The sequence below is a fragment of the Salvelinus namaycush genome, chromosome 20 (assembly GCF_016432855.1).
Source record: "Salvelinus namaycush isolate Seneca chromosome 20, SaNama_1.0, whole genome shotgun sequence".
NCBI classification, from domain to species: domain Eukaryota; kingdom Metazoa; phylum Chordata; class Actinopteri; order Salmoniformes; family Salmonidae; genus Salvelinus; species Salvelinus namaycush.
Window position 1 is genome coordinate 29,671,698 of NC_052326.1, and position 19,317 is coordinate 29,691,014.

General features: G+C 43.9%; 1 protein-coding gene and 1 long non-coding RNA gene across 2 annotated transcripts; one reads left to right on the plus strand and one right to left on the minus strand.

Moving 5' to 3' along the window:
* Positions 1-4,156: 4,156 nt before the first annotated feature.
* On the minus strand, positions 4,157-10,852 carry LOC120064559 (probable protein BRICK1). Its single transcript, XM_039015151.1, has 3 exons — positions 10,698-10,852; positions 4,905-4,987; positions 4,157-4,781 (listed from the first exon to the last, which is right to left on the minus strand). The coding sequence occupies exons 1-3, from the start codon at positions 10,813-10,815 to the stop codon at positions 4,755-4,757; spliced, it is 228 nt and encodes a 75-aa protein (XP_038871079.1). The 5' UTR covers positions 10,816-10,852; the 3' UTR covers positions 4,157-4,754.
* On the plus strand, positions 10,216-18,090 carry LOC120064560. Its single transcript, XR_005478618.1, has 3 exons — positions 10,216-10,267; positions 16,656-16,753; positions 18,050-18,090. It is a non-coding gene; the product is annotated as an uncharacterized LOC120064560 (long non-coding RNA).
* Positions 18,091-19,317: the final 1,227 nt, after the last annotated feature.

The window sequence follows — 19,317 nt, forward strand, 5'->3', positions numbered from 1 at the left end:
GTTTGGTGCGACGCAGGCCTGGTGGTGAGCATGAGGAAGTAGAGGAGTCACTGTTTGTCGTTTTGAGTCAGAGTCTTTACCTGACAAAGTCATGTTAGGACATATCAGTTATCCTGTTAGAGCTTTTGTGACTGCGGTGTTTCAAGTGCCACATGTATGGCCATGTTGCAGCAGTGTGTAGGAGGGACATTTCTAGATGTGGGAAGTGTGCAGGAAGGCAAGGGACAGAGGAATGTGTAGTTTTGGTGGAAAAAGTTGTGTGTGTGTGTGTGTGTGTGTGTGTCAACTCTAGGGGTTGGTGGGGATCGGAAAATGTTGGGTGTGAGAAAGGCAGGTTAAGGTGACCAGGGTGAGAGTAGTATAGAAGGTGTCATATGCTGATGCAGTGAAGAAAGTAGAGGAGGATGGGTCAAGGCTGAGGGATCCTGAGAGGATCTCCGTGAGTAGTAGATCTGTGCCGGCACAGAGGGATAGGTCAACAAGTGATATACTGTATGCTTCAGTAAGGTTAGATTCTTAGCGTTCATGTGGTTATCAACTCTACACCATTTTGTGGATCAAAGTATAATGGATTTATACCCCAGTCTAGATGGTGGCGGTAATGCAACATAAATTGGATGCCAACCGCTGTTAAACCTCACAGAAGAAGAAGTAAATTATCGCATCTATTTTCTATGCCAACTTTCTAATGTCCACAAAAAAATCACTGCCCAAGATAATCGGCCTTTTTTGACAACTCTTTGTTCCTGAGAAACGTCCTTATAACATACAAAGTACAAAACCAAAACCAAAGTTTAACACTCTACCATAGGGCTATGAAATTAGCTAGCCGGATTTGCTAGATCGAGGTAAAATTTGTTATAAATTGGATTTTTCGGTTTCTTGTCAATAGCTATTGATCCAAGCATGCCATGACTATGAAGATGGTATATTTGGAATCAGGGGTGGATGGAGAACAATCCACACATTTTTATTTATATATATTTTTTTAAGATTTTGGAATTCAAACTTCAATAGCTCTTACACAAAGCATGCCATGACTATAGCTAGGGTTCCATCCAATAGCAAAAAAAGAAACGTCCCTTTTTCAGGACCCTGTCTTTCAAAGATAATCCCAAATAACTTCACAGATCTTCATTGTAAAGGGTTAAAACACAATTTCCCATGCTTGTTCAATGAACCATAAACAATTAATGAGTATGCACCTGTGGAACGGTTGTTAAGACACTAACAGCTTACAGACGGTAGGCAATTAAGGTCACAGTTATGACAACTTTGGACACTAAAGAGGCCTTTCTACTGACTCTGAAAAACACCAAAAGAAAGATACCCAGGGTCCCTGCTCATCTGCGTGAACGTGCCTTTGGCATGCTGCAAGGAGGCATGAGGACTACAGATGTGGCCAGGGCAATAAATTGCAATGTCCGTACTGTGAGACGCCTAAGACAGTGCTACAGGGAGACAGGACAGACAGCTGATCGTCCTCGCAGTGGCAGACCACGTGTAACAACACCTGCACAGGATCGGTCCGAACATCACACCTGCGGGGCAGGTACAGGATGGCAACAACAACTGCCCGAGTTACACCAGGAACGCACAATCCCTCCATCAGTGCTCAGACTGTCCGCAATAGGCTGAGAGAGGCTGGACTGAGGGCTTGAAGGCCTGTTGTAAGGCAGGTCCTCATCAGACATCACCGGCAACAACGTCGCTTATGGGCAGAAACCCACCGTCGCTGGACCAGACAGGACTGGCAAAAAGTGCTCTTCACTGACAAGTCACGGTTTTGTCTCACCAGGGGTGATGGTCGGATTTGTGTTTATCGTCGAAGGAATGAGCGTTACACCGAGGCCTGTACTCTGGAGCGGGATCGATTTGGAGGTGGAGGGTCCGTCATGGTCTGGGGCGGTGTGTCACAGCACCATCGTACTGAGCTTTTTGTCATTGCAGGCAATCTCAACGCTGTGCGTTACAGGGAAGACATCCTCCTCCCTCATGTGGTACCCTTCCTGCAGGCTCATCCTGACATGACCCTCCAGCATGACAATGCCACCGTTCTGTGCGTGATTTCCTGCAAGACAGGAATGTCAGTGTTCTGCCATGGCTAGTGAAGAGCCCGGATCTCAATCCCATTGAGTACGTCTGGGACCTGTTGGATCGGAGGGTGAGGGCTAGGGTCAATCCCCCAAGAAATGTCCGGGAACTTGCAGGTGCCTTGGTGGAAGAGTGGGGTAACATCTAACAGCAAGAACTGGCAAATCTGGCACAGTCCATGAGGAGGAGATGCACTGCAGTACTTAATGCAGATGGTGACCACACCAGATACTGACTGTTACTTTTGATTTTGACCCCCACACATTTCCATTTCTGTTAGTCACATGTCTGTGGAACTTGTTCAGTTTATGTCTCAGTTGTTGAATCTTGTTATGTTCATACAAATATTTACACATGTTAAGTTTGCTGAAAATAAACGCAGTTGACAGTGAGAGGACGTTTCTTTTTTTGCTGAGTTTATATGGAGGGTGCTCTAGCAAACAAACAGCAGAGATCTGAGGACACCATCCAACCTGGAACTGAGTGAGTAGTGCTTTGTCTGATGCTATTTTGAAAGCGAAAAACAAAAATAAAAATAAAGTACATTACAATGATATATTTTACATTATGGCGAATGAATACTGAGTTAGGGCTGCCAGGCTTGGAAAGACAGACCAGATACAACTTCAATTAGCACTGAGGTGTGAAGTAAAAAGCGTTGAGGCCTTTGGGCCCAACAAGTGGCAGGAGTCTTTGAAGCACCATTTGAAGCCCCCTCCTTCAGTTCAAAGACCATCCATTGGTCATTTTTTACAAGAAATCTGCCTCCAAAAATAAAAGCTTCTCCCAAGTGGGTGTGACACCTACTCCCATTGCCTGCTGCACTGCTGCTTGGATTCCACCTGGTGATCTGTTCACCGTCTGCCCTGGCCTGTCTCCCCCTGTCTGGTACAGGTAACCCCACCACACTTCCCCCCTCTCTCCCAAGCTTTCGCTCGCCTCCAGCACACACGCACTGTTGGGGCGAGTGACTCTGAACTTACAATGGCTAGCCCCAAGTCTTTATATATTTCAAAAAATTATTGTGCATTTTGCTATTTGCCTCATTGCCCCTTTGTGGCCTGCTGGAGGTCATTTTGCAGGGCTCTGGCAGTGCTCCTAATCCTCCTTGCACAAAGGCGGAGGTAGCGGTCCTGCTGCTGGGTTGTTGCCCTCCTACGGCCTCCTCCACGTCTCCTGATGTATTGGCCTGTGTCCTGGTAGCGCCTCCATGCTCTGATGTGCCATTGATGTGCCATCCTGGATGAGCTGCACTACCTGAGCCACTTGTGTGGGTTGTAGACTCCGTCTCATGCTACCACTAGAGTGAAAGCACCGCCAGCATTCAAAAGTGACCAAAACATCAGCCAGGAAGAATAGGAACTGAGAAGTGGTCTGTGGTCACCACCTGCAGAACCACTCCTTTATTGGGGGTGTCTTGCTAATTGCCTATCATTTCCACCTGTTGTCTATTCCATTTGCACAACAGCATGTAAAATGTATTGTCAATCAGTGTTGCTTCCTAAGTGGACAGTTTGATTTCACAGAAGTGTGATTGACTTGGAGTTACATTGTGTTGTTTAAGTGTTCCCTTTATTTTTTTGAGCAGTGTATATTCACATAAAACTGTCACCAATTGGATGGAAACCTAGCTCCAGAAATCACTAGCCAGCATTGCCATTTTCCTGATGTTTTTGAGACAATCAACACAAAATGTGCATCTTAGAGTGCAACATGCACCTAATGCTGTGTCAAATATTGCTATCCTTCTGTGGTTGTGTAGTCCAATGATATTTGGTGAATTGACTGGGACACTTTTTGACCCTCAAAATCATTTTGACCAAAATAGATGTTAATCAGTCCCTGTGGCATGGAGAACAGAACACAAATTTATGGCTGAGGGCAACAACCAGAGGCTATATTGGCAGATGTTATGTGTATGGACTAACTATGAGCAAATAGAGTTGGTCTTGATACTACACAGCCTATACTATATTCCAGTAACACCTTCAACCAGGCATCTATGAATGCTACCCTTGAGCCAAACACTCTTTCAAGCCACTATGTCAAAAACATGGACAACTTACTTTTAAACAGTTTATTACATTTCGTTTGAACAATGAGGGAAAACACAATTACAACAAGTGAAAGACAGATAAGTAGAATGACCACAGTTAAAGAGCTGACTATTCATTTTGGCACTCCCTCTTCCTGTGGCTCAAATTATCCTGGTTCAGCCAAAGAGGAAGGATATTTCTGCAATGCATATTCTTTAAAATCTCCATAGAGGTGGGTACACTCCTTCACATAATCACTTTTGAATTAACCTTATAAAATAAACTTTCCCCTATTAGGATGTTCTTAACTAGTTTTGATTTGCACAAATACATTATGTTAGCCCGTGATCAAATAAATACGATGCAGAGCTAGTGTGCAAAGTTTAAGATAGCATTAAAGAGTCAATCCATTGTAACATTGTGGGAGATGCTGTGGTATTATAGTCACCATCCAGCAGCCAAATACACACAGTGTGACGTGTCTTTTGTGGTCCCACAGACCAAATACAAAATTGTAAAAATACATAGCTAGTTTAAAAAAAAGGACAAACATGGAAATGGTCACAAATGTAGTTGTCAATCCTCAGCCAAACTGCAACACCCAGTCCAGCATACCATCTTGGTTTAGGTCAATGTCTCTCCTTTTGTGACCTAAACAGAAAAAGAGGGTTAGAGAACACATTATGATGACATCCAGCACTGTACAGGCAAAACGAACTGGAAACATTTAATGTAATTACAATATAGAATTGCCACTTTAATTCTGACACTTACCCTTGCTTCAATGTACTCAATTCTCCGCTCTAATGCTGTCAGCTTTTCGTTCAGGGTGGCCAAACGAGACCGGCAGGACATATCTAAAGCAAAGGAAATATATGTTCCACATATTTTCATTTCTGATCACATCAATGTTACTCATAAGAAAATATGGTTAATTGACTTTGAATAAAATTGCATCAATATCATAGGGTATGAAGATAATGCACGTTCATAATCTCCCAAAAGACAATGCACATGTTCATAATCTCCCAACTGTAGGCTAACTATTGCACTGTAGTTCAATAATGCAATCAATGTCTCAATTGACAGTATGCATGGAACAGGTAGGTACCAAAGTACATAGAGGCTAGCTACGCCCTGTCCCAGTATCTGTGCGTTAGAGATGTTGATGAGTATGACGTGTCTCCTCTCTAACGCCCAGGAAGCATTAAACTCCCATTAGACAGCTCTGCAAGTGTTATAATCAAGGGTGTAGTGCTGCCAGAGCACGGAGGAGCGGCGCTCCCTCAGCTTTTTCAATTTGAGAATACACAGAGCTGTTAGAACTATTTCTGGAAAATGTATTCTGATAAATGCTAAATAAATTATATTTAATTACCACAAATTACACAACACGATAAATTGACAAACCAAACGTATGTATAGCAAACTAGAGGTAGGTAAATGGTGGTTTCTTCCCTGTCTTCTCTCCGGCGGTGGCGACAATGATGAAGCTCTGTAGGCTACGTCTGTGCACTGCGGAGGCCCGACAGAGGCTTGATCACTTTAGCCATAAAAAAGGATCATAAAACTCCACGGAACCCCTCTTGCGCAGTGGAACCCAGAATGATATGTGACCATTTGGCTAGGGTGATACCGTTCTGCCGAGGACATCCAAACCAGAGTGGCCACCACAAAGCCCAAGGAGCCTGACCCTCCCTGGAAGTTGCTGTAGCCCTGCTTGGGATATTTAGCCTATTGATTGAGACGCAGGGCCCGTTCTAGCTTGGTATGTCAGGGTGGGTTAATGTGAATTGGGCCATGTTGGAGATAATAATGCAATTAGGTTATAGTTTATTGAGATGCATGAATACAATACACCAAAAGCTTGATTTTTATGGCAGTTTTTTCTTCAAGTAGTAATGGTTTATGTTCACAAATTGGTCAATAGATTTGATGATTTAATGTATGCAAATAAATTATGAATTGATTGTTCACCTCTGTATATTGTAAACGTGTTCAAGCTAATCAAATCAAAGTTTATTTTATGATACAGAAGTGTAAACTGCACAATACAATGAAATGCCTACTTGCAATTAAAGCACTCTCCTCAAACAGTGCAATGCTACTTGTATTTACATTAGGCTATAGCCTACAAATAACTATACCACGTAGTCAAATCAAATTGTATTTGTCACATGTGCCGAATACAACAGGTGTAGGACCTTACAGTGAAATGCTTACTTACAAGCCCGTAACCAACAATTCCGTTAAGAAAATACCTAATAAAAAGCTAAAAGTAAGAAGAATAACACAATTAAAGAGCAGCAGTAAATAACAATAGCAGATCTATATACAGGGGGTACCGGTACAGAGTCAATGCACTGGGGCACCAGTGTCGAGGTAATTGAGGTAATATGTACATGAAGGTAGAGTTATTAAAGTGACTATGCACAGATAATAACAGAGAGTAGTAGCATTGTAGAAGAGGGGAGGGGGGGGCAATGCAAATAGTCTGGGTAGCCATTTGATTAGCTGTTCAGGAGTCTTATGGCTTGGGGGTAGAAGCTGTTTAGAAGCCTCTTGGACCTAGACTTGGCGCTCCGGTACCGCTTGCTGTGCGGTAGCAGAGAGAACAGTCTACGACTAGGGTGGCTGGAGACTTTGACAATTTTTAGGGCCTTCCTCTGACACCACCTGGTATAAATGCAAGTAAAACTAAATGCATGCTCTTCAACCGATCGCTGCCCACACCTGCCCGCCCGTCCAGCATCACTACTCTGGACGGTTCTGACTTAGAACATGTGGACAACTACAAATACCTAGGTGTCTGGTTAGACTGTAAACTCTCCTTCCAGACTCACATTAAGCATCTCCAATCCAAAATTAAATCTAGAATCGGCTTCCAATTTCGCAACAAAGCATCCTTCACTCATGCTGCCAAACATACCCTCGTAAAACTGACTATCCTATCAATCCTTGACTTTGGCGATGTCATTTATAAAATAGCCTCCAACACTACTCAGCAAATTGGATGTAGTCGATCACAGTGCCATCCGTTTTGTCACCAAAGCCCCATATACTACCCACTTGATCACGTTGAAGGAGAGGTTGTTGTCCTTGCACCACATGGTCAGGTCTCTGACCTCCTCCCTATAGGCGGTCTCATCGTTGTTGGTGATCAGGCCTACCACTGTTGAGTCATCAGCCAACGTAATGGTGGTGTTGGAGTTGTGCCTGGCAGTGCAGTCATGAGTGAACAGGGAGTACAGGAGGGGGCTGAGCACGCACCCCTGAGAGGCCCCCGTGTTGAGGATCAGCGTGGCGGATGTGTTGTTACCTAACCTTACCACCCATCAGCCCATCAGAAAGTCCAGCATCCAGTTGCAGAGGGAGGTGTTTAGTCCCAGGGTCCTTAGCTTAGTGATGAGCTTTTAGGGCACTATGGTGTTGAACGCTGAGTTGTAGTAAATTAATAGCATTCTCACATATGTGTTCCTTTTGTCCAGGTGGGAAAGGGCAGTGTGGAGTGCAATAGAGATCGCATCATCTGTGGATCTGTTGGGGCGGTATGCAAATTGGAGTGGGTCTAGGGTTTCTGGGATAATGGTGTTGATGTGAGCCATGACCAGCATTTCAAAGCACTTCATGGCTACAGACGTGAGTGCTACGGGTCAGTAGTCATTTAGGCAGGTTACCTTAGTGTTCATGGGCACAGGGACTATGGTGGTCAGCTTGAAACATGTTGATATTACAGACTCGGACAGGGAGAGGTTGAAAATGTTAGTAAAGACACTTGCCAGTTGGTCAGCACATGCTCGCAGTACACGTCATGGTAATCTGTCTGGCCCTGCGGCCTTGTGAATGTTGACCTGTTTAAATTGCCTTACATCGGATGCGGAGAGCGTGATCACACAGTCGTCCAGAACAGCTGATGCTCTCAAGCATGTTTCAGTGTTACTTGCCTCGAAGTGAGCATAGAAGTAGTTTAGCTCGTCTGGTATGCTTGTGTCACTGGGAAGCTCTCGGCTGTGCTTTCCTTTGTAGTCTGTAATAGTTTGCAAGCCCTGCCACATCCGATGAGCATCAGAGCCGGTGTAGTACGATTCGATCTTAGTCCTGTATTGATGCTTTGCTTGTTTGATTGTTCGTCGGAGGGCATATTCGTATAAGCTTCCGGATTAGAGTTCCGCTCATTGAAAGCGGCAGCTCTACCCTTTAGCTCAGTGCGAATGTTGCCTGTAATCCATGGTGCCTGGTTGGGGTATGTACATACAGTCACCGTGGGGACGACGTCCTCGATGCACTTCTTGATAAAGCCAGTGACTGATGTGGTGTACTCCTCAATGCCATCGGAAGAATCCCGGAACATATTCCAGTCTGTGCTAGCAAACCAGTACTGTAGTTTAGCATCTGCTTCATCTGACCACTTTTTTATTGATCTAGTCACTGGTGCTTCCTGCTTTAATTTGTGCTTGTAAGCAGGAATCAGGAGGACAGAATTGTGGTCAGATTTGCCAAATGGAGGGCGAGGGAGAGCTTTCTACGCATCTCTGTGTGTGAAGTAAAGGTGGTCTAGAATTTTTTTCCCTCTGGTTGCACATTTAGCATGCTGATAAAAATTAGATAAAACTGATTTAAGTTTCCCTGCATTAAAGTCCCCGGCCACTAGGAGCGCCGCCTCTGGATGAGTGTATGGTGGTATACAGCTCATTGAGTGCGGTTTTAGTGCCAGCATCGGTCTGTGGTGGCATGTAGACAGCTACGAAAAATACAGATAAACTCTCAGCAGATAGTGTGGTCTACAGCTTATCATGAGATACACTACCTCAGGCGAGCAAAACCTAGAGACTTCCTTAGATATCATGCACCAGCTGTTGTTTACGTATATGCATAGGCCCCGTGTCTTACCAGAGGCTGCTGTTCTGTCCTGCCAATAGAGTGTATAACCCGCCAGCTGTATGTTCTTAATGTCGTCGTTCAGCCACGACTCAGTGAAACATAAGATATTACCATTTTTAATGTCGCGTTGGTAGGATATACCTGCTTTCAGTTCGTCCCATTTATTTTCCAGCGACTGAACATTAGCTAGCAGGACGGAAGGCAAAGGCAAATAAGCCACTCGTCGCCTGATCATTTCCCACAAAATCTCTGTTTCCTTCTCCAGCGAATGACGGGGATCTGGGCCTGGTCGGGTGTCTGTGTATATCCCTCTCGTCCGACTCGTTGTTGAAAAACTCTTTGTCTAATCTGAGGTGACTAATGGTAGTTTTGATGTTCAGAAGCTCTTTTCGGTCATAAGAGACGGTAGCAGCAACATCATGTACAAAACAAGTTACGAACAACTAAAAAAATAAAAAAATAAGTCGTAAGCCTATTAGGCTATAATGCAACAACAACAAAATAATCATGACGGCCTACCCCGGACAACGCTGGGCCAATTGTGCACCCAATCACGGGTGGTTTAGCCTGGATTCGAACCAGGGACTGTAGTGACGCCTATTGCACTGAGATGCAGTGTCTTAGACCACTGCGCCACTTGGGAGCCCTAATGGTCAGATGAAGCTGAATAGTCACATTTTCTCATATGCCAGAACACAACAGAGCACCCCACTAAGCAGGATATATGATTTGATTGAAACAAAATACAAGAAAAGCTAATAGTTAACACCAACTGTGCTAATTTGCTCACAAAACAGTAATTCCTGGAGAGCTACCATCCTGCAGGTTTTCATTCCAACCCTAATCTAGCTCACATGATTCTAATAATTAGCTGGTTTATAAAATGCATCAGGTTAGTTACAACTGGGGATGGAGTAAAAACCTACTGGAGGGTAGATCTCCAGGAACAGGGTTGAAGAGCCCTGTTCTATAATGATAGGTTTACTCAATACATTACATCTGTCGGTACAAACTATTATGCACCGCCAATGTCAAGAGCTGTTGTAGTCTTCCGAGCTGTGCGGCTGCATGTACATGTACGTTTGAAAGTACATACCGGCCTTAACGGGAGTAAATGGAGATAGTCGCTAAGTGATACTCATTTGGTGAGTAAGGAAAGTATTTTGACGTTAACGCTTGCGGAGCTACCTGGGCGTAGACGAGACAAGTCATATACTCATCGTCGACATCGCACAGATACACCCCTCCTTAATAATGTAAGTTCACAATCGTTGCAAGCTGGTGCTAGCTATCCATTTTAGAACACACAGATACAAAATCAGTGTTGGCTCACTTCATCTTATGTTAAGTTTCCACTACAACATGTATTTAAAAATAAACATACGTGTATCGAGTCCAGTCAAATCTCATCGCAATTAGCTAGCAAGCGCAGTGAACCTGTTTCATCGATTGCTCGATAAATTAAACGTTGTAGCCATAACATTGCAAGTATAATTCTTAACCCGTGTTATACATAATAGTAAGAGAGTCGTACTGCAGGTATATTATATTATTGCTGTCTTGGATGGAAACCAACTAACGTACTACGTTAGCCAAGAAGACCAGCAGGGCTGGAAGTAGGTTAGGCCTTCACATTGACAGCCTTTTTGTTGCTGTTGCCAAGTCATCTAGCTACTGAGTACTTACCGAAGGAATTTAGAAAATCTGCTATTTTCTTGATACTGCTCGTGATAACCTCAATATATTCTCGATTTGCCCAGTCTTGGTGGATCTCCCTCTGCACAGGATCTTCTTGACCGGCCATTTTCTCTGTTTTGAGGAAGCTGTGTTAGCGCTAGCTACCAGCAGGTAGCGACAGTTCCCTGGAAAGTGAACTACTTCTTTGGTGGGATTTATCGGCATCCAACTTTATGGCGCATTACCGCTGCCTACTGTATTGGAGGTTGGGCCAGAGACGGGGAGAAACTAAATCCTACCTGCCTGCCCCGTTTCTCTTAAAATATAACAAACTATTTGAGAATGTATCTAATGACGTTCTACTCAATATACTCTTTAAACGAATATCATGTATCCCCTTCATATTAGATCTATGCCTCTATTTCCCTATTACTGCCCACACTATCAATACATGCTCCACTGTCTGTTTCCTGGTAATAATAACACTTTCCTATTGGATGCTTTCTTATCACATTTAAAGTATTATTTAACCGTTTGTGTCCCACCCTTAATCTTGTAAAAAATAGCCTTCTCTCTTCTGTCCCTTCCTGCAATCCTTCCTGTCTTTCCTCTGTACTTGAAATAAATGCCTGCCCTTTGTATCTCTATTCTGCTGCTCCTTCCATCTCTGCACCATGACTGTCCATATCAGACTTTTTGCCTATGCCTTGCTAATTGAAGCTACAACATCAACATCCCCACTACTAAGTGCTTGTTTAGCCAGTACATCAACTGCCTCATTCCCCTCCACCCCCACATGGGCTAGGACCCAAGTAAATCCTATCTGTATACCCATCTGTCTAATCCTGCCATGGATTTGTAGTACATCATAAAGCAGGTCTTGTCTGCTATTTGAGCTAAAGTACTGCAGAATCATCAACAATGCACATGAATCAGAGCAAATAACTACTCTGTCTGGCTTGACTCCCCCAACCACTGCAAGGCCAATAGTATGGCCATCAGCTCTGCCGTATATATAGGTAATGTTTCCTTACCACCATCCCACATTCCTGCACTACAAATGTTGATCCAGTATGTCCTGTACTTGGATCTTTTGAAACATCTTTGTAAATGGCCACAAAATCCTGATATAGTATCCAGACGTCTATTAAACAAATCAGATGGATCAACTCCATATCTTTCCCGTAATCTCTCCAACACTTCTAGATCAAATACTGGAGGCGCGAGTAGCCATGGTGGGTTTACATGAATAGCTACTGTTGGACTAAACTCCCTTCCATAAAGTTCCATCTCCTTCGCCTGGATATTATACACCCTCCCGAAGCTTGTGTTCTGTCCTCGCTCATGTTCCCAGCATGCCTGTAAAATCCCTTTCACAGGATGAGACACCCCATGTCTTGGGCTCCTGAGTGGTGCAGCGGTCTAAGGCACTGCATCTCAGTGCAAGAGGTGTCATTACAGTCCCTGGTTTGAATCCAGGCTGTATCACAACTGCCCGTGATTGGGAGTCCCATAGGGACAATTGGCCCAGGGTAGGCTGTCATTATAAATAAGAATCTTTTCTTAACTGACTTGCCTAGTTAAATGATTCATTGCCAACTGCTGTCTCCTAATCCCTAATCTGCAGTGGCATATCCCTCATTTCCACCTGTAGTGTAGACACTGGGGAGGTCCGAAACGCCACACTACATATTCTGAGTCCTTGCCCCTGTATGACACCTAACCTTTCCAATGAGGTCCGGGCTGCCGAACCATACTCTATACTACCATAGTCTATTACAGATCGGATCAATACAACATACATGGTCCTTAATAGGTAACGCCCATCAGACAGTGCATCACATTTAGCACCTTCTTACACTTTCACACCACTCTGTGTGTTCTGCCCAGGTCAGCCTAGTATCAAAGTACACCCGAAGGAACTTGAAGGCCCCCACCCTCTCCAAGTTTCTCCCATATAACCTCAAGCATACCTTGAGGTATGCTTCCTCCTGGTAAAGAACACTGTCTGAGTTTTCGCTACAGAGAACCTGAATCCCCACATTAATGCCCACTGCTCTACCTCATCAATTGCTTCCTGTACCTTCCTGACTATGTATGGCACATTTCTTCCCCTCTTTCATAAGGCCCCATCTTCTGAAAATAACAACCTCCTAACATCTGTGCATACCTAACTGTAAACATCATTGATCATGATTGACAACAACAAAGGACTAATCGCGCTCCCCTGCGGTGTAGCTTTATCCACCAGGTAGCTGCCTGATAGAGACTTCCCCAATCTCACCTGGACAGACCTTCCAAAAAGGAAATCCTTTATCCAGTTGTACGTTCTTCCTGCTACTGCCATAATATCAAGCTTGGTTAGCAACCCCTCCTTCCACATCATATCATATGCCTTCTCCACATCAAAAAAGACAGCTACAACAGTCTCCTTATTCACTGAGCCTTCCTGACCTCTGCTTCTAATCAGAGCACTGGGTCCATAGTTCCCCTCCCCTTCCTGAACCCACTCTGATGTGGCGATACTAGCCCCCACCTCTCCAGGAAGTAAGTTAGCTTTTCCGTAATCATACTTTCCATAACCTTACATACATGTAATGTTAAAGCTATTGGCCAATAGCTTGTTTGCCTCATTGGGTCCTTCCCTGGCTTCCGGATTGGTACCACTCCTGCCTCCTTCCAGCTGCCTGGTAGTTTCCCCTTCTCCCACACTCTGTTGTACAACACCAATACCTTATCCTGTGCCTCATCATTAAGATGGGCCAACATAACATAGCACACATCTTTCCCAGGCGAAGTTAACCCAGCCTTACCTATTGCCCTTTTCATCTGTGCCTTGGTAAATGGTGCATTCAACGCATCATTTAAATCACTTAAATCAAATTGTATTAGTCACATGCGCCAAATACAGTGAAATGCTAACTTACGAGCCTCTAACGAACAGTGCAGTATCCAAAAATATGGATAAAATAAGAGATAAAAGTAATTAAAGAGCAGCAGCAAAAAAAATAATATATACAAGGGGGGTGCCGGTACAGAGTCGATGTGCGGGGTCACCGGCCAGTTGAGGTAGTATGTATATGTAGGTAGAGTCATCAAAGTGACCATGCATAGATGACAACAGAGAGTGGCAGTGGTGAGGGGAGGGGGGGGGGGCAATGCAAATAGTCTGGGTATCCATTTGACTAGATGTTCAGGAGTCTTATGGCTTGGGGGTAGAAGCTGTTTAGAAGCCTCTTGGACCTAGACTTGGCGCTCCGGTACTGCTTGCCGTGCGGTAGCAGAGAGAACAGTCTATGACTAGGGTGGCTGGAGTCTTTGACAATTTTTAGGGCCTTCCTCTGACACCACCTAGTAGATAGGTCCTGGATGGCAGGAAGCTTGGCCCCAGTGATGTACTGATGTGTATGTAACTATTCCTAAACCATGTGAAGGGATGGCGTTATTAATGGGGAACCAGTTAGTTATCTCATACAATGTCTGTACAGAGTCTTCCATGTATAACTGGCGCTCTCATGCATGTTTCATTGTTATTTGCCTCGTAGCGAGCATAGAAGTAGTTTAGCTCGTCTGGTAGGCTCTTGTCACTGGGCAGCTTTCGGCTGTGCTTCCCTTTGTAGTCTGTAATGGTTTGCGAGCCCTGCCACATCCGACGAGCGTCTAAACCAGTGTAGTACAACTCGATCTTCGTCCTGTATTGATGCTTTGCCTGTTTGATGGTTCGTCGGAGGGCATAGCGGAATTTCTTATAAGCTTCCAGGTTAGAGTCCCACTCCTTGAAAGCGGCAACTCTAGCCTTTAGCTCAGTGCGGATGCTTCCTGTATCCATGGCTTCTGGTTTGGGTATGTACAGTTGAAGTCGGAAGTTTACATACACCTTAGCCAAATACATTTCAACTCAGTTTTCCACAATTCCTGACATTTAATTCTAGTAAAAGAAATTCAGTTCTGCCAACAAAGTTTGTATAGGATTGAGGTCAGGGCTTTGTGATGGCCACTCCAATACCTTGACTTTGTTGTCCTTAAGCCATTGTGCCACAACTTTGGAAGTATCCTTTGGGTCATTGTCTATTTGGAAGACCCATTTGCGACCAAGCTTTAACTTCCTGACTGGTGTCTCGAGATGTTGCTTCAATATATCCACATAATTTTCCTCTTGATGCCATCTATTTTGTGAAGTGCACCAGTCCCTCCTGCAGCAAAGCACCCACACAACATGATGCTGCCATCCCCCGTGCTTCATGGTTGGGAAGGTGTTCTTCGGCTTGCAAGCCTCCCCCTTTTTCCTCCAAACATAACGATGGCCATTATGGCCAAACAGTTCTATTTTTTGTTTCATCAGACCAGAGGACATTTCTCCAAAAAGTACGATCTTTGTACCCATGTGCAGTTGCAAACCGTAGTCTGGCTTTTTTATGGTGGTTTTGGAGCAGTGGCTTCTTCCTTGCTGAGCGGCCTTTCAGGTTATGTCGATATAGGACTCGTTTTGCTCGGCTGCGTGGTCCCATGGTGTTTATACTTGCGTACTATTGTTTGTACAGATGAACATGGTACCTTCAGGCATTTGGAAATTGCTCCCAAGGATGAACCAGACTTGTGGAGGTCTACGATTTTTTTTCTAAGGTCTTGGCTGATTTCTTTTGATTTTCCCATGATGTCAAGCAGAGGCACTGAGTTTGAAGGTAGGCCTTGAAATACATCCACAGGTACACCTCCAATTGACTCAAATGATGTCAATTAGCCTATCAGAAGCTTCTAAAGCCACGACATAATTTTCTGGAATTGTCCAAGCTGTTTAAAGGCACAGTCAACTTAGTGTATGTAAACTTCTGACCCACTGGAATTGTGATAAAGTGAATTATAAGTTAAATAATCTGTCTGTAATCAATTGTTGGAAAAATTACTTGTGTCATGCACAAAGTAGATGTCCGAACTGACTTGCCAAAACTATAGTTCGTTTACAAGACATTTGCCGAGTGGTTGAAAATGAGTTTTAATGACTCCAACGTAAGTGAATGTAAACTTCCGACTTCAACTGTATGTACGGTCACTGTGGGGACGACGTCCTTGATGCACTTATTGATGAAGCCAATGACAGATGTGGTGTACTCCTCAATGCCATTGGAGGAATCCCGGAACATATTCCAGTCTGTGCTAGCAAAACAGTCCTGTAGCCTAGCATCTGCTTCATCTGACCACTTTTTTATTGATCTAGTCACTGGTGCTTCCTGCTTTAATTTTTGCTTGTAAACAGGAATTAGGAGGATGGAATTATGATCAGATTTGCCAAATGGAGGGCGAGGGAGAGCTTGTACGCGTCTCAGTGTGTGGAGTGTGTGTGGTCCATGGGGTTATTTTCCCTCTGGTTGCACATTTAACATGCTGATAGAAATTTGGTAAAACGGATTAAAGTTTCCCTGCATTAAAGTCCCCGGCTACTAGGAGCGCCGCCTCTGGGTGAGCGTTTTCTTGTTTGCTTATGGCGGAATACAGCTCATTCAATGCTATCGTAGTGCCAACCTCTGACTAAGGTGGTATGTAAACAGCTACAAAAAATACAGATGAGAACTCTCTCAGTAGGTAGTGTGGTCTACATCTTATCATGATATATTCTACCTCAGGCGAGCAATAGCTAGAGACTTCCTTAGATATCGTGCACCAGCTGTTATTTACAAAAATACATAGACTGCCGCCCCTTGTCTTACCAGACGCCGCTGTTCTATCCTGCCGGTACATCGTATAACCAGCCAGCTGTATGTTGATATTGTCATCGTTCAGCCACGACTCTGTGAAGCATAAGATGTTACCGTTTTTAATGTCCCGTTGGTAGTTTAATCTTCCCTGTAACTCGTCGATTTTATTTGTTTGCTAGCCGAATTGAGGGAATTGGGGGTTTATTCGATCGCCTCCGATTTCTCAGAAGGCAGTCCACTCTCCGGCCTCTTTCTCCTCCTCTTCTTCACACAGATTATGGGAGTCGGGGTCTGTTCCCCAGAGAGCCGTATATCCTCCGCCTCAGGCTCGTCAGAGTCATGAAAGAAGAAAAAGGATTCTGCTAGTCTGTGGTGAGTAATCGCAGTCCATATATCTAGAAGTTATTTTCGGTCATAAGAGATGGTAGCGGCAACATTATGTACAAAATGAGTAACAAAATAAGTTAAAAACAACGCAGACAAACAAACAAAAAAAACACAATCGTTTGGGGGCATGTAAAACGTCTGCCTTCTGCTCTGGCGCCATCTTAAGTCCAGAGCATCCTCCATCCTATCCAGCACACCAGGGTGCTCCTCTCTTGTTCCCTCCTCTTCGTCCCTCTGCCCCTCTGACAAATTTGCTGAGCTATGCACTTGGACAAACGCTTTGGCCATCATCTCTGTCTTCTCCTCGTCTGTTACTGCCATATCCTCACACTCGTCAATGCTGGATAATCCCTTCTGACCCCACTCATCCTCTTAACTCTTGTGTAGTCTTAACATTCTGTATACTCCCCTTGTCCTAAGGGTAAAAAATGATCCACCTTCACTAAACCCCTCAAATAAAGCAGCTTAATTGAATTTTAAACCCCAAATCTATTTTGCATGAAGAAACAACATGTCATTCATCACAAACTTTGTGAATATTTAGGTTTTCCCTCTTCACAATGCAGAAAGACTGTATTTATGGGGTGGCAGGTAGCCTAGTGGTTAGAGCGTTGGACTAGTAACCGAAAGGTTGCAAGATCGAATCCCCAAGCTGACAAGGTAAAAATCAGTTGTTCTGCCCCTGGACAAGGCAGTTAACCCACTTTAAGTTAACCCAAATTAAGAATTTGTTCTTAACTGACCTGCCTAGTTAAATGAAGGTGAAATTTGTGTTTTTAATTAATCACTCGTTTTTATTACAACACACCTGTCATAATTGTTATCTTTACTAAAGTAGAGGTTTATTATTATTATTATTGCTTAAAGGTACTGCATAGGTGTAAACATGTTTTTTTTTAGTAAGAGACAGCACTTGTATAGCCTAAGAAAGTAGCAGAAATGTGCAGAAAGTAGTTTTGAATACATTTTATTGAAGGGAAACAATAACAGTCTTGACATTTTTGGCAACATAGTGATATATTCTTATATACTGTACAATGAGGATTTCAACTACAAAATACTCGTCTTCTCCCATTTTTTTAACCATTGCCCCCACCCACAAGGTGTATAATCAACAACAATAAATATGAATAAAATAAGATAACAGATACAAAACAAAAACGTGAAAAACATAAATCAATCAACTCTAATTAGCACATGTAAAAAAAGTATGCAAGTGTGTGTGCATGGACTTTGCAGATATATTTCTCACATGTGCAACACATAGTATTTGTTTTACAGTCCTTCTTTGGGTGGCAGAATTGGCATCTCCTCCTCTTGCCTGCACCAGCTGCAGTCTCAGGTGGATCAGGACAAGATTCAGCCCCCTGAACAGCTTTCACAAGTGCTGCAGAGGCTGCTGTGCGATGGGGGCACGCCCTTCTTTGAATGTGTGGGGTTACAAGTACCTTTCCCAGCTGCTCCAGGAACACCCTCCTCTTGTTCCGCTTATCAGGCATTCAGGTATGATTGATCTTGTTCCATATCATTGTATGAGGACACATCAATGATGTTATGGAAGATGACCAGGGGCCAACGGGCAGTCATCCTCCTGCAGCTGTAAGTTACTTTCACCTTGTCCAGGTTGTTCACGCCTCCTTTGTTGTGGTTGTAATGCAGGATGATGGCTGGCTTCCTGTCCTCACAATCACTGATCTCAGCCGTTTTGTGCAGTGTGCTGAGGAGGACCACATTCTTGTTCCTCTTTGGGAGGTAAGAAAATAGAGTGGTGGTGGGGGTGAAGGCAAACTTTGATGAAGGCCTCTCTCCCCCTTGTAGTGGTCCTCAGGATTGTAGTGCGGATTGTAGTGGGGAGCCCAGGCTTGTTCTTTCTAACTGTGCCAACCATGGTGATCTTCCTCTTCAGGAGCTGCTGGCTGAGTTCAATCAGTAGCACACATAATCTCAATTTCTAATTTGTGTGTGTGTGTGTATTTGTGTTTTTTGTGGTGTGTAAATGATTTTATAACTGCCAGGTAAAAAATGACCCTAAGACAATCTTTGCACCCTGGTGGTGTACAGCTTTCATGGAAGTATGAACAAAGGTGATGTTTCACTTTTTCTAATGTTGGGGTCACTAGGAAAAGTCATCAAATTTCAAGTTGAAAAAATATCATTTAGGGGGGTTTCTCTACTGTTAATCATAGTAGCGGGTCATTTTTGACTCTTAAAACAACACACGGATTAATCATCCCCCACACTTCTCCCACAGGTGTCACCCTTCCAATGGTGTTACAGAAGTGACGCCAACATAACCTCTTTGCCTAATGGATAGTTCTCCTCACCAGGGACTGTGTTTGCTGATAGTGAATCAGATGTTGGAAGTCATGTGTCATTTTCAGTACTCTAATTGCCATGTTCCTACTCCTCACCGTTGCCCCACACTTCTCAGTCCACCATGGGACTGCTTTCCTCCTCCTCCTCCTTGAACTCTTAGGTAAAGCCTCAGTAGCTGCCCCAACTAAAGCTGTTCTCACCCAGTTATTCATTCTATCCACATCCTCTCATAT